Below are 23,960 nucleotides of genomic sequence, written 5' to 3'. Positions count from 1 at the left end.
AGAAGTAAAAAATGAGCAGGCAGTGATCCCACCCTTGGGCAAGGATACAGCAGTACGCAATTAAGTCACTCAACTAAATTAATAGTAACGTCAGTATACACTAAGCTAATAGCACACTGAGGAACATGAGGGATAGCAAAGTAAGACTACTCACATTTAAAGTGACTATTTACCCAGCTATAGTAAAGAAGCAGGCTACTTTTCAATGGCCAGGGCAGAGGCAACCCTAGTTCAAACTAGAATCCAATCTAGGAGGGATTAAGTGGAGAGGCTAAAAACACACTGGACATGTTTCAGATTTCTAAAGAACTTGGAATTCATCAGGAGGAGTCTGTTCGGATCTTAAGTGTCCCCAGAGGCTGTTGAAGGATGGCTCATCAGCCTTTGGTGCTATTGTGCCGTGCTGGAACCTTTTGGAGCTGGGAAAGACTGGGAGTTAGGTGACTGGAGGTGTACCACTGAAAGAGATACGGAACCTCATTCTTTCTACTTCCTAGCCATGGAGAGGTGAGTAGACCTCCTCCATCACATGGGTGTGCTATTGCTTTGCCAAAGGCCGATGCAACAGGCCCAGTGACCACAGGTTGAAACTGTATGGACATCAGAGCAAACAGATTGTTCCTCTGCTTAATCTGGTTACCTCTGCCATTTTGTCACAGTGATACAAAGCAGACAACCACTCTGAAGACAGAGGGACAATAGTGAATTCCATATAAAGGTGACACTCTAAGGAAAGAAAGAAACTCTGGCTCTCAGCCTTAAAAAAAAGGAAGGAAGAAGGGAGGAAAGGAGGGAGAAAGGGAGGGAGGGAGGGAGGAAGAAAGGGAGGGATGGAGGAAGGAAGGAAGGAAGGAAGGAAAAGACATGAAAAAAAGAAAGGCCACTGGCTAAGCAAGACCATTTCATCAGGAAGCCTGTAGGAATCTCACTTATATTTAGGCACTACCATTCATTACAGACATGGTCTAATTTTTAATTATTTGCTCCTATCAGGAATTGTTCAAAATGGGGCGCAATTCCTACATACCACATTCTTAGGGCTCCTACTGCTGAGTCTACAATTAATTAATTAATTGATTTTTGTATGAGGAAAGCTTTGACTTCAAGTACAATTCTAAGAGGCATTTCACTATGTGATAAAGGTTTTGAAAAAGACGCTGAAGTAGGGTACGTTTCCAAAAGTCAGTTTGGCTGAGGAAGAGGGAATCCCACCCACCCCATCTAACCTTTCCCATTCTGAGGCCTGTCAAGATACGATAGCGTGGGTCCATGAGAGAATGAGAAGCTAATGCTTTCCAGGTCACATTCTGCCCAGTGACTTTTCTCTGTGCCGTATTAGCTGAATAACCAATTAGCATAAATATATCAATATTTCACTTTTGTTGTTGTTTCAAGACAGGATTTCTCTGTGCAGTCCAGGCTGTCCTTGAACTCACACTGATCCTCCTGCCTCTGCTTCCCGAGTGCTGGTATTAAAGGCATGCACCACCACCTGGATAGTAGTTTCACTTTTAACATATAACCAAAGCAGCAATATGGACTTAGTAGGTTTACAGAAAATTTCTTTTCAGCAGGAAATTGCATGCCACAAAATAAGCATTAAGTTCTTATAGCTGAACTATAATTGTTCTCATAAATTAAAAATTGTCTATTATTTATAAGCACCACAATTACCTTCATAAACAAATTACAATTGTTCCATGATTTACTTTCACTTATGAAGACTATGTTTAGAAGCTGCATCTAGTAGCCGCTCTGAGTTAGGCTGTCTCATGAGATACAAGGAACATGAATTTGGGGGCAAGAATTACTTTCATAAATGATAGGAATTTACTTTTAATTTTACTTTCTTCCAAGAAAATACACATAATTTTTAAATTCTGAAATCTTGGACTGACCTAGTTAGGCAGAAAGGTAGTTTATTCAAAAGAGACTGGGATGCTCAAAATTGTTTGGGGCCCCACCAGGATGTAGATAAGTGTTGGGTCAACAATGACCATTTGTAAACTAACTATTTCTTCTTCACTCAAGAAAAACACAATGAGGCATGGCAGAGAAGGGGATGGATGGAAACTGAGAGAGGAAACAAAAAGAGGAAATGAGCAAAGACAATTCCTCAAATGAATGAGAGCTTACGTGGTCTATGATGCTAAGAAACAACTGAGTATCGCCACCTGCAAGTCTTAGACTTTGGAGTTCTGAATATTTGCATATATAATGAGATGCTTGGGGGATGAAACCTAAATCTAAAGAAAATGTACTTGTCTTGCCCTCAAAGCCTAATGGTGATTTTGGAAATTTTTAAAATACTTTCACGCACAAAACAGCTCCATGTATAGAATATTCCTGGTGAAAATGTGTAAGATTCTGGTAGCAGTTCAAACTTGATATTTTCAGGTGACATGGTCAGCCAGTGACTGGCAAGGGCTATTAATTTTTAGGGTACAGTTGACACGGGGCACCCTAGACAACAGCAAGGAAAGCTTATGGAGATACACAGTTTTGAGCATTTTCAGTAATAATACCCAAGGAATCCTCGACTTCCACCAAGATTCACAAGCAGAAAATTCATCATGCATAAACCACAACTGATGTGTGTGTGTGTGTGTGTGTGTGTGTGTGTGTGTGTGTGTGTATAATATATGAATCTAGTCTCCCTATCAGACAAGAATTTTTACTGGATATATGAGCATATATGTAAAAGTGTTTTGTAAACTATAGAACCTTTGTAAACTATAAACCCTTTTCGTCATAGATGGCTCGCTCTTCTGTGCTTGAGCAAGTGAGAGCCATCTAAGCAGTGTTGGACAGACTAATGCTGCTAAAAGAGTACCAAGGCTTTGTTCTTTCTTCTTATTCTCTCATGAAAAACATACAATAAATTTGTTAGATTTCATAGGGTGTAAAGCCCATGGCTATAGGAGCTAAAGCTTCTTTAGCGGACAATGTTATCCTCTGTTACATTCAAATCACACATCAGACTTATCCGAGCTACAGACGTGCTCACAGGAACAATTAATGAGCAATATACGTACATCAAGCTCCAAAAATTTTATAATGATACAGCTAAATTCAAACATCAGATATGATATTTGCCCATGTTTCAGCACAGGCCTTTTTTTTTTTGAAGGTATGTCTTAATATATTCTCTCAGTGTACAGAAAGATCACACATTTTTTAAAATGAAATTTACCTAGGAATTACTTGGGCCTCTCTCACCCATAAGCATTTTTCTTTTTTTTTCCCACTTCAAATATATGCCTTAGAAATTTACAAACATGTACTAGCTATATGAATCTCAGAAACCCATAAATCTTTTAAGGAAAACATTATGTGAGTTTAAGATATGAGTAACATTCTTAAGAAAGTTCTTTCTTAGCCTAACATCTTTCTAAGACAAGGAAAAAGCAAGTCTTGACAGCTATATGGAGAGTAATGGGTCTTCTTTTTCAACCAGGATGAATTAAACATGAGTTAGTATCCCTTATAATTGAAATAGGTTTTACAGCGGAGATTCTCAAAGAAGCTCACAGAAACTCAAGCACTGCAGCAGAAGAACATAAATAGAGTGAATTGATACACAAAAGGCAATATCAATATCAATATAACTTGAAACAGCTTTCCCAATAGCTCCTCCGATTTGCATTTGAGCCATAAAGACTTTAACCATGTGAATGACATGCACACAGATATGTATTTGCCATTACACTCTTACAATGCCACAAGCTGCTCTTAATTTAGAATGAGGCCAGAGTCACCATGGCATCTCTGCAGTGGGAAAAGCTGCAGTGCCAAGGCAGGGACCTTGACTCTCCCACCTGCATCACAGTGGGCTTCAGTGTGGATCAGAAGAAAATGCATGATTGTTACCAGAGCTATTCCCTACAGTGGCCCTCACTAGAGGCCTCGTGCCTCCCTTTGAATTAAATTTCAGGAAATTCCAGTTCCTTAACTCACTGATCTCTTCCACTCCATTGCCCAACTTTCCCCATTGTGATACATTAGGCAGGTAGCTAAGAAATAGAATAAAAAACAAAGGTGTTCGTTTCAACTCCAAGATCAAATATTTCACAGTCCTTTGGAAGATATTAAAGCATTCTGTCATAACTCTAATAGGGAACATAAATGCAGTAAGCTTTATCAGAGACTGACATTCAATAACGATTCAGGCCATAATCTAAACCATTGCCTAAAGCAAGTTCAAGTGAGGTCACTTGGTATCAGTAACAAGAGACTGATGTCAGGACTGGGTGGAAAGCTAGAGACCAACATGTAGGGCTCTTTGGGCATGATGACAAAACAATACTAGTGTCTACGGGGAGATCAGGGTATCAGGAGGATGGAAAAAGAAAGGGATAGAAGGCATGCACAACAACCTGACCCATCGGAGCTGGAGGACTGGGCAGAAAATAGGATTCTATATTTGGTAATTGGAACAGGTGTGGGAGGGGGTGTGCTCCGGTGAGAATGAACTTCTGAAGGAGAAAATGCCATCCAAAAGCAAGAAGGTCACACAAAACCCGTAGCAGTCAGCTCAGCTCAGCTCAGGATGTCACCACAAGGAATTTTTCTCCGTAATTCATGCAAATTCAAATGCATATACTAGCATATGTAAATTATATGCAGATGGAATATGGGTATCCAAAAATAGGAAGAGGTAAACTATTGTAACAAAGGTCACTTCTAAAATTCATGAGATGGCAGATGGGGATGAGAGCAAACAAGAGGGGACTCAAGGGAGTCTGTCAAGCCCTCAGTTCCTTAGAGATAGCTAGATGGTCAATGAGGTACCCGCAATGGAAATGTACTGTTCTCTGAAGGGGAACCTTAGGATATCAGTCCTTTCTAAGTGGAGAAAGCCTCTCACTCCCAGGTGCCCTTTGCATCCAGTCTTCTACAGAGGATTTTTCTCTCACTGCCCACATTTTCAGAGCACTCACAAAGCACTTCACTCAGATGCAAAGACATGGGTCAGTGGCTTTTACCTCACATGATCCCACCCTCAAAGTCTGAGCTCCAAACAGCAGTGCTTCTCAACCTGTGGGTCACAACCCCCTTGGGGGTCACATAAGAACATTGGAAAACACAGATATTTACATTACAATTCACAACAGTAGCAAAATTACAATTATGAAGTAGCGATGAATGTAATTTTATGGTTGGGGGTCATGACAAAATCTGGAAGTGAATTAAAGGGTCATAGCATTAGGAAGGCTGAAAAGTACTACATAAAACAATGTGAAAGGAGCCCAATAACCTCTAGAATTTAAACTGACAGTCTATTTTGGAATTTAATTTTAAAAGTTAATATTTAAAAATTTATGTATATCGATGCTTTATCTGTATATGTATGTCTGCGTACCATGTGTTTGGTACTCAAAGAGGTCATACAAAGACACTGATACCCAGGGACTGGAGTTTTAGATGGTTATGAGCAGCAGTGTGGGTGCTGGGAATGAAATCTGGATCCTCAGGAAGAGCTATACATGCTCTTTAACTTCTAAGCTGTTTCTTCAGACCTGGAACACTTACGTTGTATAAACTCGGTAATAATATTAGCATTCATACATGTAGCAGCTTCACACAGTTTGCAGAAATGTTTTACTTGAATTGTGATTAGCTGGTACTCATTAAGTTTCACTTTTAAAAGCTGTTAATATGTATTAGTAGGATTTTTTGAAAATGGATCCAGCTTCACCTTGACAATATTCAATCAATCACAACAAATCGAAAGCCAGCCAGCTTTCAAACCTGCCTGTTTCCCTTTACTTTTTCCCTCCTTCCTCCCTCCCTTCCTTCTTCCTTCCTTTCCTCCTTCCTTCCTATTACACAGCTAATACTGTATCTGTCTTTGAGTATCTGCAAGCGACAGTAGTTAGCCCTCTACAACCTCTGAAAAAACACCCTATAGCCTCCCTTCATTTATTTCAACAGAATAATTTGCATTGTGGGAACCAGGCTATATAATTATTTATTGAAATAAATAATCCTTGCTCCTTGTCTGAAGTCACAGTGATTCGTGTGACATTACAGATCTTTGCAGATTATGCTCCTACTCTCTGAAGAAACACAACTCTGAAGACCAAGAGCTCAATGCACACAGTGCTGAATTCTGCTTGTGACAATTCCAGAAGGTTGTCATCAACCTAGACATCAACTTCTCATCTATGGACTAATTTAGCTCTGTGGGTAAATACATGGTTTGAGAATAAACAAACTCAAAGTCTGCCTGCCACTCAGTAAACTTGGGCACACTTCTCAGATGTGAGATGCTATGAGTGGTGAATAGGCATAAGGCAAACGTGCTAATTTTGTTATTTATGTTTACATGGTAACCAAACAGAACACTGCAGGTACATAAGTTATTGGTAGTTCAAGATGAACAGGAATACTGAGATAGCAAGGGAAAATCTGAGAAGGATGCTCCAGCAAGGTCAGAGACACGGTGGCAATGGGCTCTGTGCTGCTACCCAAGCCTCCTCTCCAAACAGAACAATATTTGGTCTATATCATCCTGTCTTCTGTGCTGACTGACCTTCTGATAAGTAAATATATATTTATTAATACTTAATCACACAGGAACAGAAAGCTTCTATTAGAGCAGAATTAATGGACACCCAAAATACGGCAACCTTATTGGTTTCTAAGGACAAAATTCTAACTAGTCCTTTAACCTAGAAGACATGTGGTAGGAATTCAAATGTAACGAATATCTAAAGAGTATCTCAATGATAGCAAGGTGAATGTTCTGCAAGGCTGAGTTCAAATTCTCTTTCAGCATGTTCTTGGTCCTGCTAGGTATACATGCAGCAAATGAAAAGCAGGGTTCTCTCTTCTTCAATATCTCACATGAGATTTGCCATCCGATCAGCTTAGAGAGTTCCTGGACCCTTTGCTTGTGCTTAGCAAGGACACCCTCCCCTCACAAGGTCTTCATGCTCTGTGATCATACATATTTCTGGAGGGAAGGAAATAACAAAACTATAGGCACACGGAAGAAGAGATTAAAAGAGAAAGATAAATAAATACACCTGCTTGGAAAACCTGCTCAAATGCTTAATTCATTATTTAAAAAGCATACTTATCTCTTCCCTGACTGCAATTTTCCATCTGCTTTAGAGCACTAGGAAGTTGTGGGTTTGTTTTTTTAAATAAGAAATTTAAATTCAAACAACTATCAATTATTCATGTCAACAGTACATGGGGTTCGCATAAATAATACCCAAACTTCATTTTAACCTATAGCCTTGGAGTCTTTATCAAAGCTGCTACTGTGGGTCAGTCCCCAAATCCTAGAGGAGAAAATAGTGAAATTGACAAAGAGCAGAACAGAAGAGTTTGAAGGTTGCATCAGCATGACTACAAGCTCTCGAATAATTAATGTAATTTTATGAAGATGAATATTTATACTTCAGGTAACAGCTGTATAGGAATTTGAGGTTAGATAACCACTTTCCATATTTGTTCAACCTGCATTAAAGAATAAACAGCCATCTAAAGAACTCTCAAATTTAATTACTTTTGTCCTCGGATGTATTTGAACATTTTCCTTTTACTTTACATGACAGCAAATTAAATAAAGCACAGACGTACACTTGGGTCAGTCACAGGCCCATCGCAGAATACTGAGCTCTTTAATAATGGTTAATGTAGTTTAGGCAGGGGATATAAACAGACACAGGCAGGGCTCAAGGGAACCAATAGTGCAGTGTTATAAATCCTGAACCAGAACAGGTAGTTTCTAGGGTATCTCTACTAGTACTATCTGAAAGGATTTAAGGTCTTCAGGAATGCAGAGAACCCTAGTGTCCCTGCAATTAGGAAGGCTAGCCCAATACCCTTCCACTCTCCTGGTGAATGGAATTAGTACCCTTATAAAACATGTCTGAAGGAGTTTGCTTGTCCCTTTGGCAATGTGAAGTTATGCAGGAAGTGTTTTCTTAAGAATGGGATCCTCTGCAGACACTAAATTTACTGTTGCCTTGATAGTGGACTAGCCATCCTTCAAAAGTATGTATTACATTTCTTTTTTTTTTTCTTGTAAAATATCCAGTTTAAGACACACTGCTATCGAAGCTTCAACAGACAAATGTATATAAAGAGTGTAAAACATTATGAATTTGAAGACTCTCGTATTTTCAATTTATGCTATTATGCCTGTGGTGTTTTTGTTTTTGTTTTCTTTCTTTTTTTTTTTTTTGATACTCGGAGAGCAAGAAACTACTAGATGGAGCTGTTATCTTGCAAACACATTAATGAAAAATTTTAGAAACTTTGTAGAAAAGCAATTCAGATTTTGGTAATGACACTCCTTTTCTTTGGTAGGTTCTGTCTGACACCCCAAGTTATAGCTAACTATCACAATTTGGTCAAATTGCTGGTATGGAGTAATAAGAATGGTTCAGCCTGGTATGGTCACAGATCTTACAGTGTGGGGTTTTCAGTTTAGTACTGAGTTAGTGTATTTCCCTTATAATCTACACACATTGGTTTTCCTTTAGAATGTTATCTCCAGGTAACAGCTGCGCAGAAATGAGAAAGAGAGAGTCCCGCCCCACCACATACACTTTGTTTTCTGTACCATGCTAACATTTTTAAAACCAGAAAAGAAAGCGTTCAAGATTAAAGAACTAGAGGGAACGTATTTCTATCTACTCTGGTTAAATCTTAAAAATAAGAGATCAAAAACATAAAACAGAAAATAAGTTATGCCCGTAAGAAAATGACTCTGTAGCTTCTAGGTTGGTTTCTTTTGCAACACAATTGGATTTTGAAGCCACACACCACAAATCCAATATGATACAGTGACATCATCTTCTGTCACATACTTTCCCATGGCTTAAGCAGGGAGTACATTTAACATGAGGCAATCCAGGGAAGGGTTGCTCTAACTCAGACATCAATAATTCATTTACTGAACCAGGAGTAGAGAGATGAAATGCCAGGGGACTGTGAGACTGTTTCATTTGCAGGGAGGCACTCTCTGTCTTAAGTCTGCAACAACAGAGGCTCCTATGAATGAAGGCAAAGGAGGGTCAGAAGACTGGTTTTTACGGTCTCTTCTTATAATGTTATTATTTTTTATAATCAATAGCATAAGTTTGAAGTATCACCATTTGGACACTGAAAATGTGGTGAGGAAAGGAACCGCATACCTTTGTACTTCTGAAGTAATTTCCTTTACTTCAAAGCTTTGGCACTAATCACAGTCATGTAAGTCTAAGAGAGATGATTCGTGTAAGTTTGAGGTCATATTCTTTACTGGTAACAAAAACCCTCGAGCCATTGGTTCCTTATGAAGTTTTTTCCCAATTCAGTCTATTAACAATCAATATAGATTTCATCATCATAGCCATTCATTTAGTATAGATCTATTCACAAAGTAAGGTCTTAACAATAATCATTTAAAAATGAATGAACAAATGCAGCCAAGTACTAGAGGATTATAAATACACTCCCAAACCAATTGGTCTGATTTTGCAAGGTAGTATTGCATAGCACATGCCTCAACTTCCTTATGCTGTCTTTTTAAAAAATTGGAATTACTCCCTTAATGATCTTATATCCAATTAATTGCTTCCCTTTCTTGGCAGCTTGCATAGCATTTTCTGCTCCCTGCTGAAACTAGATTGCAGAAGGGAGGCTTTCATGTTAGATCCAACTCTGAGAATTAACTGAGCCCTGTGTCCTTGGAGTGTGGTGTGTTCGGCAACAGGAGCTTTCCTTCAACCTCGGAGAGATAACCAAAAGCTACCTGAGTAATCTCTATTGTTATGAGAGTCATGTGGACTACCATCACCAACCATTTGAATCACCAACCATTTGAAAGGAAGTTTCCCATATCTGGTACTTTCTTTCTTTCCTTTTTTTTTTTTGTAGTTTTGTAGTCTATGGTTATTGTCGGGAGCACTGTCAACCAAGTAGTATAACTTGCTTTAATAAATATATATACATATGCATAAGCACACATGATTTCTATAATGTGGTAGGCAGTATAAATGATATATGAGATATATATCATATTACACATAATACTCATTGATGTGGGAGTGTCATATATCAATCTGTTGATTTCATTGGTTAAGCAATAAAGAAACTGCTTGGCTGGCCCTCATAGGTTAAAACATAGGTAGGCGGAGTAAACAGAACAGAATTCTGGGAGAAAGAAGCTGAGTCAAGGAGTCGCCATGATTCTCCCACTCCAGGCAGATGCAGGTTAAGATCATTCCTGGTAAGCCAGCTCGTGGGCTACACAGATTATAAGAAATGGGCTAGTCCAGGTGCAAGAGTTAGCCGAGAAAAGGCTAGATATAATGGGCCAAGCGGTGTTTAAGAGAATACAGTTTCCGTGTAATTATTTCGGGTAAAGTTAGCCGTGAGAGCGGCCGGGTGCCGGGGACACAGCCCCGCCGCTCTTATTACTACAACTCATAAATATTATATATAATCTGTGGTAATTATAAAATGCTAAGATTCTTGAGGCTTTACTCAAACAGTTTTAGTATTATTTGTCCATTGTCTCTCCTTCTCCTTCTGTACTGACCTCCCTCCGCTGATTCTCAGTGGGTGCCCCCCCCCCTCCACATTTCCAACCTCACATCACCTGGCCACACCTCTCATCAAAGCAACTTTTTGTTACATCCAATGGGGATCATCACATAAGTAGACATGATTCAGAGATAAACAGAATCAGGGAAACCAAGCTTTAATGGATCCATCTACATCACAGCCTCTGGACCTATGGCTCAGGCGACATTGTGCAAGAGGGGCAGAAAGATAGAAAGCGCCAGAATTCCAGGAAGTTGGTTGTGAAACTATCTCTCCTAGACATAGTTTCATAAACAAGGGGATGTCAATGAACATGTTAACAGGGAAGGAGGAAAAGTTTTCAGAGTCCCACCCATAAGCAAAGACTTACAGGTAACCAGTTACTGCTGGAAGAAGAAGAATTAGCCTTTCCTACAAATAAGCCCCTGATCACTCAATACAGAGGGATCAGCCCTGAAACTATATATAAAGAACAAAACAGACTCAGCTGGCGATATTTATATATTTGCGCAAACATATATACGTAACAGTCACAATCAGAGTAAAGAAGACTATGGATTTGAAGACAGGGGCATGTGATGGCTTTGATGGAGGAAGAAGAAGGAAAGATATATAATTGTACTTTAATTAAAATATAAGAGTAAGTAAGTGTTTTAGTTTGGGGACTTTTTAAAAAGATCTATCTATCTATCTATCTATCTATCTATCTATCTATCTATCTTTCATCTATCCATTCAGTATTCTGTCTGCATGAATGCCTACATGCCAGAAGAGGGCAAAAGCTGCCATATGGTTGCTGAAAATTGAACTCAGAACCTCTGAGCCATCTCTCCAACCTGTAAATAAGTTTTTTTTAAGTAAAACAAATCTCACACAGCACTGAGAACTGAGTATGTCAGAGCTTCCAGTCCTCAGAGCAGAGCAGCACCTAGCTCAACTTTTAACCCTGGAAATAGAGTTCCTAATACTTAATTTAGATTGGAAATGTTCCCATGCACACATCCTTTGAGATCACTTCTAACTGATTATAAGGAATTAGAAAAGTGAATGGAACATATAATCACAGTAATAAGAGCTATAGTTATTCAGCACCCACTATGCAGTTAGTTTAGGGTTTTATACACTGTACTACTATTTTTAGAGTGAGCATTGTTTTGCTAATTTTTATATACTATATTTAAGTAGAAAAGTTCAGGGTAGTTAGAACCAAAGCTACTCACAGAGAACTCAGGTTCTGTTATCTCTTCTCTACCTACAAATCCACTCATATTCCTAGTGTGATGAGAGCCTCATCTAAACATGGACGCATGCTTGAAGATGTATCCATCAATTGTGTCTGACAGTATAGTGCACCGAACAGAGGTGTTTTAACCACAAATGCTAGAATACATGTTCTTAGCTAGCCAAGAGGGAACACACACACATACACACACACACACACACACACACACACACACACACACACACACACACCAAAACCAAACAAAACCCCACAAACAACAACAACAAAAACAGGTAGAAACTACAGAGGCTAAAGGGATGTCTGTACCATGGGGATCTAAGGCTTCCACAAACATACATGGAATGCTGGTGTGAGATCTTGAACATTATTCTATTTTACTGTCAAGCTACAAATAAAGGATGAGCCTCTTGATGGAGTATCCAATACAGAGTAATCTTCACTGAAACTATATGTTCAACAATAAGAAACAGCAGGTTGTATTTAATGGACTCAGCAGGTTGTGTATGTGTGTGTGTGCAAGTGAGTACACACACACAAATAATAATAATACAAAGAAGCTATTAACTTGAACGTGGGTGGGGATACAGGAGGGATTCAAGGAAGGTATTTTGGAGGGGCGAAAGAGAGAAAGGGGAGGGGAAAAGTGATGTAATTCTATTTCAGTCAAAACCTTTCTTTTAAAGGCTACAAATATCGGCACACATCTGGAACAATGCTGGTATCATCTATCAAACTCCCATTGAACTCAATAAACCATGTAAGTTCTTAGAGGAGGTCAATTTGGGACACACTTGCATGCTCCAGACAGAGCGGGAGCCCAGTGATACATGAACAAAAGTCCTAGGAAAAGACAAGTTTAAAAGAAATTCTTCCAATGCAACCCATTAGCAATCTATATTATTTAACTATCATATCTAAGCATATAAGCATAAATGGATAGTCTGTATATCACTAGAAAAACTAATACTCAGTGGACTACACTTTTACAGCAGACACACCTCTAATGGCCACCATTCCCACTCCATTTCAATGCAAAAATTCACCACAGGTAGGTTTATATATAACCAGCTGAGGGATCAATTTTAGACATTACTAGCTTGAGGGCTCAAGCCACTAATCTCCTGTTCTTACCCACAGCATATCTGTGGATTCACATCCTACAGGAGGACACTTTGGTCGTTAACACGATCTAGACATTTCCCATCACCCCCCTTTCTCTCTGCAAACACAGAGGTGATAAATCTAGTGAATGTGTATATTGCAGTCAGCTTTGCTGTAACGCTTGCTTTGATAAACAGTTTCTTCCAGCATGATTGATCCATTAGGGACCATGCTGAACATATGTGGAATTGGCATTTGTTTACATGCAATTCTCTCCTAGAATCTCCAGGTTATTAAACAAAACAAAATGCACCAGATAAGCTGAACAGGTGGGAGCACACACGGAGCTCTCATCTTAGGATCCAATGAGCCACAAGTGGTCACTCTAGCGGCACTGCTGTTTCTACCTGTTCTCAGGGGACTTCCCTGTCAGTTCCCCTTCACCTATGTGCCTTCATCCTGACCAGTAGGGCACACCTTCCATTCCACTTAACACTCTGTCTGCTTTTTTCCCTCACCGCTCTGCTTTCCACTCTTGTTCTCCACATTTATCTTTATCTTGCATGTAAGTCTGAGCAGGAATGGGTATAATTGTGCTTATAAGACAGAGACGCACACGTTGGGTTCTTTCCAAGGTAAAGAATCATCTTATTGCAGTTTTGATACATTCAACGATTTAACAATCACAAGACTAGAATATTATTTAATTACATCCCTACTGTGTGTACAGCTTGGACCATGACATCTGTGAATGCTACAGATGGTAATTTTGTTATTTCTCTGTGTTGTGCAATTCTGTAGAGTGTTGTTGGGAATGCCTGTGCTTCATGAGCGCAGAATGGTGCACAGAGAAGTACTAGCAGTGTATTTTCCTTATTTTAAAGATTATTTTTAGAGAGGTTTTAAATTCAAAGCAAATATGAAAGGGCAAAGATATCTTATATCCGTCTCCACTGTGAGAGTACATTTCTAAATATGAATGCTTCAGGTCATTTCAGGCTAGTTTGCAACTGAGCTAAAATAAATATAGATATGGGTAGATGATAGATGATAGATAGATAGATAGATAGATAGATATATAGGCAGGCTCATGTTGCCTGAAGCTCTAACCCCTTATGAGTATAACCCCTCTAGACAATAAAAGCTAGGTCTGATAGAAGACGATTAAGTATAGCAGTCTCATTTTCTTTTGTTTGGAAGCTCTAGAAACATCTTCGTATATAAATATATGTATTACTGTTTCCACTACAGATCCTTATTTGTTATATATACTTGGTTGTTCATATTAAAACATGGCATATTTCTACAGCTTCTTTGTTGAAACTTCTGTGTTGATGGTGAAAGCAACAGAAAGTTTTTTTCCAGGTCATTAGGTTTTACCTGAACTTAATGACTCACTTACAGCCAAATATGATCTAAGACACATTCCCCTTAAGAATAGCAGGGAAGCACAGCAGGGAGCTGCCTGCCTTTAATTCCCGCACTTGGGAGGCAGAGGCAGGACAGCCAGGGCTGATACAGTAAAACCTGTCTTTAACCCCACCTCACTCCCGCCCCTGCAAAAAAGCAGCGGATTGCAAATAGCGCACAAAGAATGGTCAAGGCAGTCAGTCCCCTTTGCAACTTCAGTGGTCCAAACCCAAACATGTTAAGACAAAGTCACATGAGAATTTCTAAATTATAATGTTTTCCCAGAGGAGTTTGGAACTAAAAGAGGAAAGAGGTCAATTGATGTGGTTTAGTGATCCGGAATATCTGCTGATGGTCCTTGGAAAAACCATTGCACTTACCCACTGAAGAATGATACAATCCTGCTACCCAAGGCATGTGCATTTTCACTTGCATTTGCTAAAAACTGCCACACTAACTGGAAAGAGAAACTGGGCCTCTTGATGAGGAAGGGAGAGAGGAAAGAAGATGCAGCCCATGTCTGGCAATAATTCTTTGAGTCAATTCATTGTGCCATGGTGTAAAACGCAATCTGTGCCCTCAACTGCAATGCCCAAACAAACACGCTGGATTTAACAGTAAGTTAATCTTTGGGAATTGCTTTTTTCTTTTTGTCTTTCCCCGTAGTATATTTATCTCGATACAATTGTGTTATGGGCTAGTTAATTCAGGAGCTAACATCTTTACTTCCATCTTCAGGATCTGGAGATTCTGATCCACCCCCAGAGCCCTGTCTGTAGCCATTTTTCCCCTTTGTAGACGATTTCACTTTCTTACTCAGAAACTTTGGTGAAAAGATACCTGTTTCTTTTGATGTGATTTAAAGATCATTTATTACCAAGAGTCTTGAAGAGAAGACTTCCCTCAACATAAGCAGTAAGTTGAGCTCCCAGCTAGCCACATGCCAGCCCGCCCTCTGAGTCTTACTTGTTCTCATTGCTTGCATCGTAACGAGGCATCGGGTCCAAGTCATTCCCATTGACATCGCAACTTGCCAGAGCATCCTATGACCATGGAGAAGAGATGGGAAACAGACAGTAGTTAGTGCTGGCCCACAAGCTCATGCATTCTTAAATGCATTTCTGCAAGACAGTAATTAGGTTAACGAGTACCCTCAGGGTTCACTAGTTTCAGGCACCTTAGAGAGACAATGCTGGTTCAGTAATAATCACGGTTGTATTGTCCCTTTAAGGTGAGATAGTCTATGTAAACCAAAGGGCTTTTCCTTTCTTACCCAGACTGACCCAGTTCCTAAGATGTTTATCTTGTACAGATGTCTTCAGTTCCACATGTTCTAAGCATTCCCCTAATACTGGGAATATTCCTGACCTTGCAATAATCTTTATCATATTTTAATGTCTTTTAGAAGATAAAACAATCGTTCACATATAACTGGTAGGCCAGTTAAGGTATTAGATGTTTATTTTATCAGGTTTCTTGAGATATGCATTGTACAACATTAGTGTTGTTTAATTTTTATTACATAAAAGCCTTCAAATGTGATTCTTAGTATTACCCCACAGCTCTGAGAGCAGCCTAAATAACGAGCAAAGCTGTCTTAAACCAGGTTTAAAATGAGGAAACAGAACCTCTGAAGCCAGAGTTAGATTTGTTTGCTTTCAAAATGGTTAGGAAAAAACTCCTGAATACTAAGGACAACTCACAGGGTCACTTCCACTGATTTTTTATTCCTGCACTTAGATTGTTCCAGGATATTATCCAATCCTCTATGCTTTATAATTTTGTCTATGCCCAGGGTTAATAATAGCCAATATTATCTTTGCTTCCATCTTCACCAAATGCTTGTGTTCCTGAAAATAAGTTTTAGTCTATTGAAGTTGAAAGGTTTTGGAGAGTTAAGCACAATACATGATGCCATAACGTTAAGTTCTACTTTGTACACACAGGAGCCCTGTCACCTCTTAGTGACTGCCAGAGCTGAAAGTGCACTGAGCTAGTGACTGAAACATAACTTGAGCAAAGGGACTAACCTGGGCCTGTCTCGACATGAAAGAAATCAGATGGTTTGCATTTCCCTGATAGCTAAGGAGGTTGAGCATGACCTTAAGTGTCTTTTGGCCATTTGAACTTCTTCTGTTGAGAATTCTCTGTTCAGTTCAGCACCCCATTTTTTAATTGGGTTAATTAGAGTTTTAATGTCTAGTTTCTTGAGTTCTTTATATATTTTGGAGATCAGACCTTTGTCTGATGCGGGGTTGGTGAAGATCTTCTCCCATTCAGTAGGTTGCCTTTTTGTCTTAAAGACAGTGTCCTTTGCATTACAGAAGCTTCTCAGTTTCAGGAGGTCCCATTTATTCATTGTTGCTCTTATTGTCTGTGCTACTGGGGTTATACATAGGAATTGGTCTCTTGTGCCCATGTGTTGCTGACTACTTCCCACTTTCTCTTCTATTAGGTTCAGCATGGTCAGATTTATATTGAGGTCTTTAATCCATTTGGACTTGAGTTTTGTGCATGGTGATAGATATGGATCTATTTTCATTCTTCTACATGTTGAAATTCAGTTATGCCAGCACCATTTGTTAAAGATACCATCTTATACCTGTCAGAATGGCTAAAATCAAAAACACCAATGATTGCCTATGCTGGAGAGGTTGTGGAGTAAGGGGAACACTATTCCATTGTTGGTGGCAATGCAAACTTGTTCAACCACTTTGGAAATCAGTGTGGCGGTTTCTCAAGAAACTGGGACTCAACCTACCTCAGAATCCAGCAATTCCACTCTTGGGAATATACCCAAGAGATGCCCAATCATACTACAAAAGAATTTGTTCAACTATGTTCATAGCAGCACTATTTGTAATAGCCAGAACCTGGAAACAACCTAGGTGCCCCTCAATAGAAGAATGGATAAAGAAGGTGTGGCACATATATAGAGTTCTTCAGTAGTAAAAAACAATGCTATCTTGAACTTTGCATGAAAATGGATGGAAATAGGAAACACTTTACTGAGTGAGATAACCCAGATCCAAAAAGATGAATATGGTATGTACTCACTCATAAGCAGATTCTAGCCATAAATAAAGAACATAGAGCCTATAGTTTGTGATCCTAGAGAAGCTAAATAAGAAGGTGAACCCAAAGAAAAACATATAGTTATCCTCCTGGATATTGGAAGTTGACAATATCGCTGGGAGAAAGTTGGGAGCAGGGGGATGGGGAGAGAGAAGGGAGAAGGGGAGGATGGGGGAGAACTTGGGGGAATAGGATAATTGAAATGGAGGAAGGGTGGATATGGGAGCAGGGAAGAAGCTATCCTAACCAAGGGAGCCACTTTAGGGTTGGCTAGAGTCTTGGCTCTAGAGGGGTTCCCAGGTGTCCAGGGGTATTTCCCCAACTAGTTCCGTGGGCAGAAGAGGAGAGGGAGCCTGAACTGGCCTTATCCTATAGCCACACTGATCCTTGGGCAGCTGAGGAAGGGAGCCTGAAATGGCCCTATTCTATAGCCAGACTGACGAATATCTTGCATATCACCATAGAACCTTCATTTGGCGATGGATGGAGATAGAGACAGAGACCCACACTGGAGCACTGGACTGAGCTCCCAAGGTCCAAATGAGGAGCAGAAGGAGGGAGAACATGAACAAGGAAGTCAGGACCGTGAGGGGTGCGTCTACCCACTGAGATGGTGGGACTGATCTAATGGGACCTCACCAAGGCCAGCTCGACTGGGACTGATGGAGTATGTGATCAAACTGGACTCTCTGAATGTGGCTGACAATGAGGGCTGACTGAGAAGCCAAGAACAATGGCACTGAGTTTTGATTCTACTGCATGGACTGGCCTTGTGGGAGCCTAGTCTGTTTGGATGCTCATCTTCCTAGACTTGGATGGAGGGGGGGAGGACCTTGGACTGTCCACAGGGCAGGAAACCTTGACTGCTCTAGGACTGGAGAGGGAAGGGGAGGGGAAGTGGGGAGAATGGGAGGGAAGTGTGAGGAGGGGAGGAGGTGGAAAAATTTTAATAAATAAATAAAGAAACCAGATGGTAGCCCAAGTCTTTGTTCTGAACAATCTAATGCTTTCTCTGCTTTTATATGGCCGTCAAGGGGGGGGGGGGGATCTGAGATAGCACTGTCATTGGGAATCATAGAGAACATTCTTTCAGAGTGAAAACATAAACGAGGCAAAAATTGTCGTATCACCTGCAGCAGGTAGAAGCACACAGAAGCTCTCCTGGCATGTGACAAGACAGATATCCCTTCTGGTGTACCGGTAAGCTAGAGTTCTGATCTCATCTCATCTAAGATAACCGACTTCAATCTCCCGTCTTTAGTTTCTTTACCCGTATCTGAGGAGACTTTATTGAAGTTCAAGCTTTAAATTCTATGCTGCAAAGAGGTAAAAGTTTATTTGAATGTGCTTGTCCACAGGGTGAATTTAGCCACTGATTCCTGTTCAAAGTAGAGCTAAATGAATCTTCCTTTTCATCTTAAGAAAGGGATTGATTGGTATGTAGTACTGGGTGGCAAAGGAAAAGAAAGTCTCTTTGCAACAGACAGAGACCATTACAGAAAGCCACAACCAATCAAAATGTAGAATGTGGAGCCCACTCCCAATGAGTACATCTACAAAAATCACTTCTGCATGGCAGGTACAAGGAATACTGGGGCAGAGGAGGCAGAAACAATGTAAGAGCCAGAGGCACAGGGAGTGAGATTATGTCTCCTAGTAATGTCAGAAGCTACCCCCAGGAAGTCTCACCAACATGGCTGCCTAAACATGAGCTGACCAACGTCAACAACAGAAAGCAGACTGGGTAAGTCCACAGGCCTCAACCCTACACAAATAACTACAGGCATCTACAGATGCCAAGAGTTAGAAAAATAGTCTACCCTAGCGAAGAGCGCATCAATTGCTCATCCAATACTAAATGGTCAGTCCTCCAAGCATATATGCAAATAATATTACACAGACTGAGCAGGTTGTATTTATATATTTAAGAATATATGTATGTATATATAGAGATATATATGTATATACATCCATATTTATGTATGTAACAGTAATTAATAAAAAATGAGGCCACAAATTTGAAAGAGAACAAGGAGGGGTATATGGGAGAGTTTGAAGCAGCAAAGGGAAGGGGATAAATGATACAATTACATTATAATCTCAGAAAGTTAAATAATTATTTTTGAAAAAACAAAGCAGGAAAGAAAAAGATGGCAGAGCAACTGGAGAGAAGTTCTCAGTCTGCTCTTTTGCACAAAGGCAGTGCTGTCTGTCTGTCTCCCTGAATTGTTGAGGATAGTGGGCGTGGCTGGCAACAGAAGGTGTTGATGACAGGGTTCCTAATACATACATACACCATCAGAGGCATGGGGAAGTGGAAGGGTGGTTCCATTCTTGTGCTTCCTCTCCTGCAAGAGTTCTCCTTTCCCAAGAAGGGAATTAAGTACAGAACCTGCCATAACTCCTACTACATTTGTTGGCAGCTCCCCCACCTTCTGAGCATCCCATCAGGGGTCTTCCACGGATGAAGGACTTCCGGCCACAACAAGCACTTACATAGTTTTGCATCAGATCAGGGTGGGTTCTCTCGATGCCGTCATCCAGGATAGTCACCACGATGTTCTTCCCCGTGTAACCTCGCTTCCAGGCTCCCTCAATATTCATGTCTGACTGGCAGGGATGTGTGTTGTCGCTGCAGTGCTAGGAAGGAAATGGACATTGTAGATGATTGAATTGTGAGCAGACAGGAGAATTAGCCACTTGTGATGATAGTATTGAACTGACAGTAAGTTGGTCTGCTGTCTATCAGAAGAGAGTTACTGATCCCCTGAGAGGTAGCTGGGATGATACAAGAGAGGTATATGAGGAAACAGAGTAAATACAAACTGGTCAGTACTGGGAACCAGTTTGGGTACCATAGGAAGTTCTCAAAAATCTAGTATGTCAACAGAATAAGGGGCATCTCATTGTCACCATGCCTTAATGAGATGTAAATAACCCCTGTTGCGTTTCACTATAAACCTAGAGAGGAATGAAGAGCACACATGCTCCCATGTCTTAGCCAGACACCTAGGACCCAATCCAGTGGCACGTGTACAGCTCACTAGAGGTGTGCTACTGTGAGGGAAAAAAAGCGCTCCAAAAAACAGGTTCTCCAAATGTCTTTCACTAAACTCAGTGAAGGGCAGAGTCACTCAAAGCTACTGAGAGAAGCCTGGGAATAGTACAAAGCCAAGACGGACACTCTACCCAGGAAAATGTATATGGGAGCTTCAAGGGCCAGGCTGAAAACATAACATCTTGGCTCATTACGCACAGAAATTTCATTCTCTTTGCAAGAGCTACAATGTCCAAACACACTGAAAAAGGAATGGAGCCAGCAGCTTTTTCTGATATAATTTACTAATGTTGGTTCAACCCACATAATTGCTCCTTTCAAGTCCATCTCTTTGAAACACTCCCGAGGGTGGCTGTGTTCCTGGCTCTTAAGACTCAGAAGAAGTACCAAGGAAGGGATGTGTGACTCGATACTGTCATAGCAACCCCAGCGACTGCTCGCCATTCACCACTCACTACATTCTTCCCGACGCTAAACAAATAGCTCAGTGCTTAGGAAATGGAAAGGGGATGCTAAGCTTTCTCTGTTCTAAACATAGTGGAGTCCTTGCTGCCACTGATGGACTTAACACACATCCTATTGAGCACTTACTGTGTGCTCAGTGTGGATGCAACCAAAATATTTTAGGTGTTCATTCTAGAGGCGTGGCGCAGAAAGCAGAAAATGAACAAAGAAGATGACTGAGAATGGTCACTATGGTTTGAAGGGGTTGGAGAGAGAGAGAGAGAGAGAGAGAGAGAGAGAGAGAGAGAGAGAGCGCCATATGGTGGTGAATGCTGAGGGGTCAGAGTGTACTGCTTTAGGGGACCTGTCTGAAAGGGACTTCAGTCAAGGCATGTGACCATATTACTGTTGAGGACTTGATAGTAGAGAGTGGAGAGATGGTCCAAGAAAGAGCCAGGCACTAGTGTCCTGATCAGCGCAGCAAATGCTAGCACTAGGAAATAGGTAAGCATAGGGAGAAAAATGGTAGGGACTACTGAACAGACTGACACAGAGGATAGGAAGCTAGCAAAGGAGGAAAGGGCACTCTGGGCCTGGGTACCCACTGTTCACTACCCTGTCTACTGACCAATGCTGTTTCCTTTCACCCTCTAGTTCCCTGAGCACAGCTCTTGACTCACATAGCCTCCTAAGACTCTTCTCTTTTTCCTTCCCAGGAACTTAGGAGCCCAGGCTTGCATATGCACATGTGCACTTGACTTAGGAGCATATGAACATGTGCACTTGACTCAGGAGCATATGCACATGTGCACTTGACTCAGGAGCATATGAACATGTGCACTTGACTTAGGAGCATATGAACATGTGCACTTGACTCAGGAGCATATGAACATGTGCACGTGACTCAGGAGCACAGGCTTGCATATGCACATGTGCACTTGACTTAGGAGCACAGGCTTGCATATGCACATGTGCACTTGACTCAGGAGCACAGGCACACATATGAACACGCACACTTGCCCCACACACTCCAGCCCACACTTGCTGTACTTCTCACAGCTGAAACTTGTGCTTCCGTCTCCCTGACTAACCTATGGACTTAAGTCTAACTTAGGATTTCATAAATGCTGATTAATCCATATACTAAGAATGAACGAGCAGCCTCAACTTCATTTTCCTTAAAATTGTCATTATGTTTCCTGCTTTGACCTCTTTGGCAAAATCCAGCCAGTTACTTGTTTGGCTAAAAGAAACAATAGCAAAAAGAAGTCATGTAGATTGCTAAAATACCTATTTTTCCAATTGTCCCATTCTGGCCAAGCCCGTGGGTCTCTTCTCTCCAAATATTTTAATACAGAGCAACCTTATTTCATCTTAATTTTTTTTCAAACCTGCTGTGAGCACCTGTGGCATCCATTGTGACTGGGAGTGATGTTAATGTGACTGAGGGGTGGGCTGAAGGAAGGAAATGCACAGGAAATGGGCAAGCCACAAATGGAATAAGCATCCTAGACTGGAGGGATGCAGCTTGAAGTTGTAATTATGAAAGCTGAAGAACACCAGCCGTCAATGGAAAACAGGTGTGGTCGAGTGAGCCATGACCTTTTGGAACACTTCCATCTCTGCTTCTGCTGAGTCTAACTTTGGTCTTTTTAAACATTCTGTTACTACCGTTTGTATCCATCTACCCATCCATCCCCACAGAATCACTGGTGGTAGCGGGGAAATGTGCAACTGGTGTATTTATTTGGTAATCTAACATGGAATGCAACCCAAATATCAAAGAGAAAATGATACTGCTAATAAAAATATGATGAGGATAAACGGGTTAATAAAAGCCTAGATTATTTCTTGCAGACAAGTAATAAATCAGAAGCCACTTGAAGGATCTACTGTGAACAAGATTAGAATCCTGGATCCTCAAAGAGAACCCTTGATTTTTTTAAAGAATATTTCAGTTTCAGTTGCCTAGGTTTCCAAACATGTTACTAACATAGTTGTTTCACCTGAGATACTCAGAGAAAAGAAGATAGGCATTACTGATGTCACCCAGCAATTAAATGAGAATGACCTCACCATTTCCTGAAGAGCCTGATGAAAGTGGTCTTTATACTGGCCTGCATCTCTGAGTAATGCAATTCCATTGGTGTCCATGCATAGGTGACTAAGTTTTTAGAAACAAGACTGAACATAGAAAATGGAAACAAGCTTTTGTGTCCTCAAAATTATATTGTAGGGTTTGCTCAATGAATAGCTTATATCCTGAGTAAATTATCCCCAATATACATTTTTTTTTTATGTCTTCATCATTAGGAAAAGGAAAGAGGAACCACATTCTTTTTAAACTTCTTTGAATTCTGAGAGTCCCTGTGGTGGTTTGAATAAGAAAGGCCCTCATGAGTTCATGTATTTGAATACTTTATCATTGGGTAGTGACACTATTTGAAAAGGATTAGGAGGTATGGCTTTGTTGCTGGAAGAGTGCAATTGGAGTGGAACTGAGGTTTCAAAAGCCCATGCCAGTCCTCTGTTCCCCACCTATGGACCAGGGGGTATTCATGTACTGCCCCAGCCCTCCCTGCATGTTGCCATGTTTCCCACAAGGGTTATTATAATGGATTAAACCTCTGAAACTGTAAGCATGCCCCCAGTTCAACAGTTTCTCTTTTAATAGCTACCTTGCTCTTGGCATCTCTTAACAACAAGAGAAAAATGACTAACAGTCCCGCCCCCTAATAAACTGCCATTTTTTTGCTATCCTTAAGAGTAGAACCTAGGACCTTGTGCATGCCAGGCAAGAACCCAGCCACTGAGCTGCATCCACAACTCTTGAACTTCTGTTACACGTTGTCAATAACCTGCTGTCATTGAAAATAACCACTGCTCAAAATAGCCATCGATGAGGTCCCTGCTCATTACTGACAGCAGCACACAAGCCCGCAATTCTGACTATATAATATTCATAACAACATATAATCAAATATGCAAAAATATGTCCTGGAGACATATTAAGAAATTGTTCTCTTTGGCTTTCCTATTGCTAAGGTAAATACCATAACCAAAAGCAACATGGGGAGAAAA

General features: G+C 40.5%; 1 protein-coding gene across 2 annotated transcripts in view; it reads right to left on the bottom strand.

The window, feature by feature from the left end:
- The window catches only part of Pcsk5 (proprotein convertase subtilisin/kexin type 5), a 429,292-nt gene that overhangs the window by 273,102 nt on the left and 132,230 nt on the right, over positions 1 to 23,960 (bottom strand). For both annotated transcript variants that reach the window (XM_041661614.1, XM_041661613.1), the window contains exons 4-5: positions 19,874 to 20,017; positions 15,269 to 15,345 (exon numbers count right to left, since the gene is read on the bottom strand). In XM_041661614.1, coding sequence (XP_041517548.1) covers positions 15,269 to 15,345; positions 19,874 to 20,017 — 221 coding nt within the window. The remainder of the gene's footprint in view (positions 1 to 15,268; positions 15,346 to 19,873; positions 20,018 to 23,960) is intronic.

The sequence above is a fragment of the Microtus oregoni genome, unplaced genomic scaffold (genome assembly GCF_018167655.1).
Source record: "Microtus oregoni isolate MIOR12 unplaced genomic scaffold, Mior012 000012F_ref0000307, whole genome shotgun sequence".
Taxonomy (NCBI): domain Eukaryota; kingdom Metazoa; phylum Chordata; class Mammalia; order Rodentia; family Cricetidae; genus Microtus; species Microtus oregoni.
Note: the sequence above shows the minus strand (reverse complement) of the source record. Positions and strands in the feature narration are given on the sequence as shown.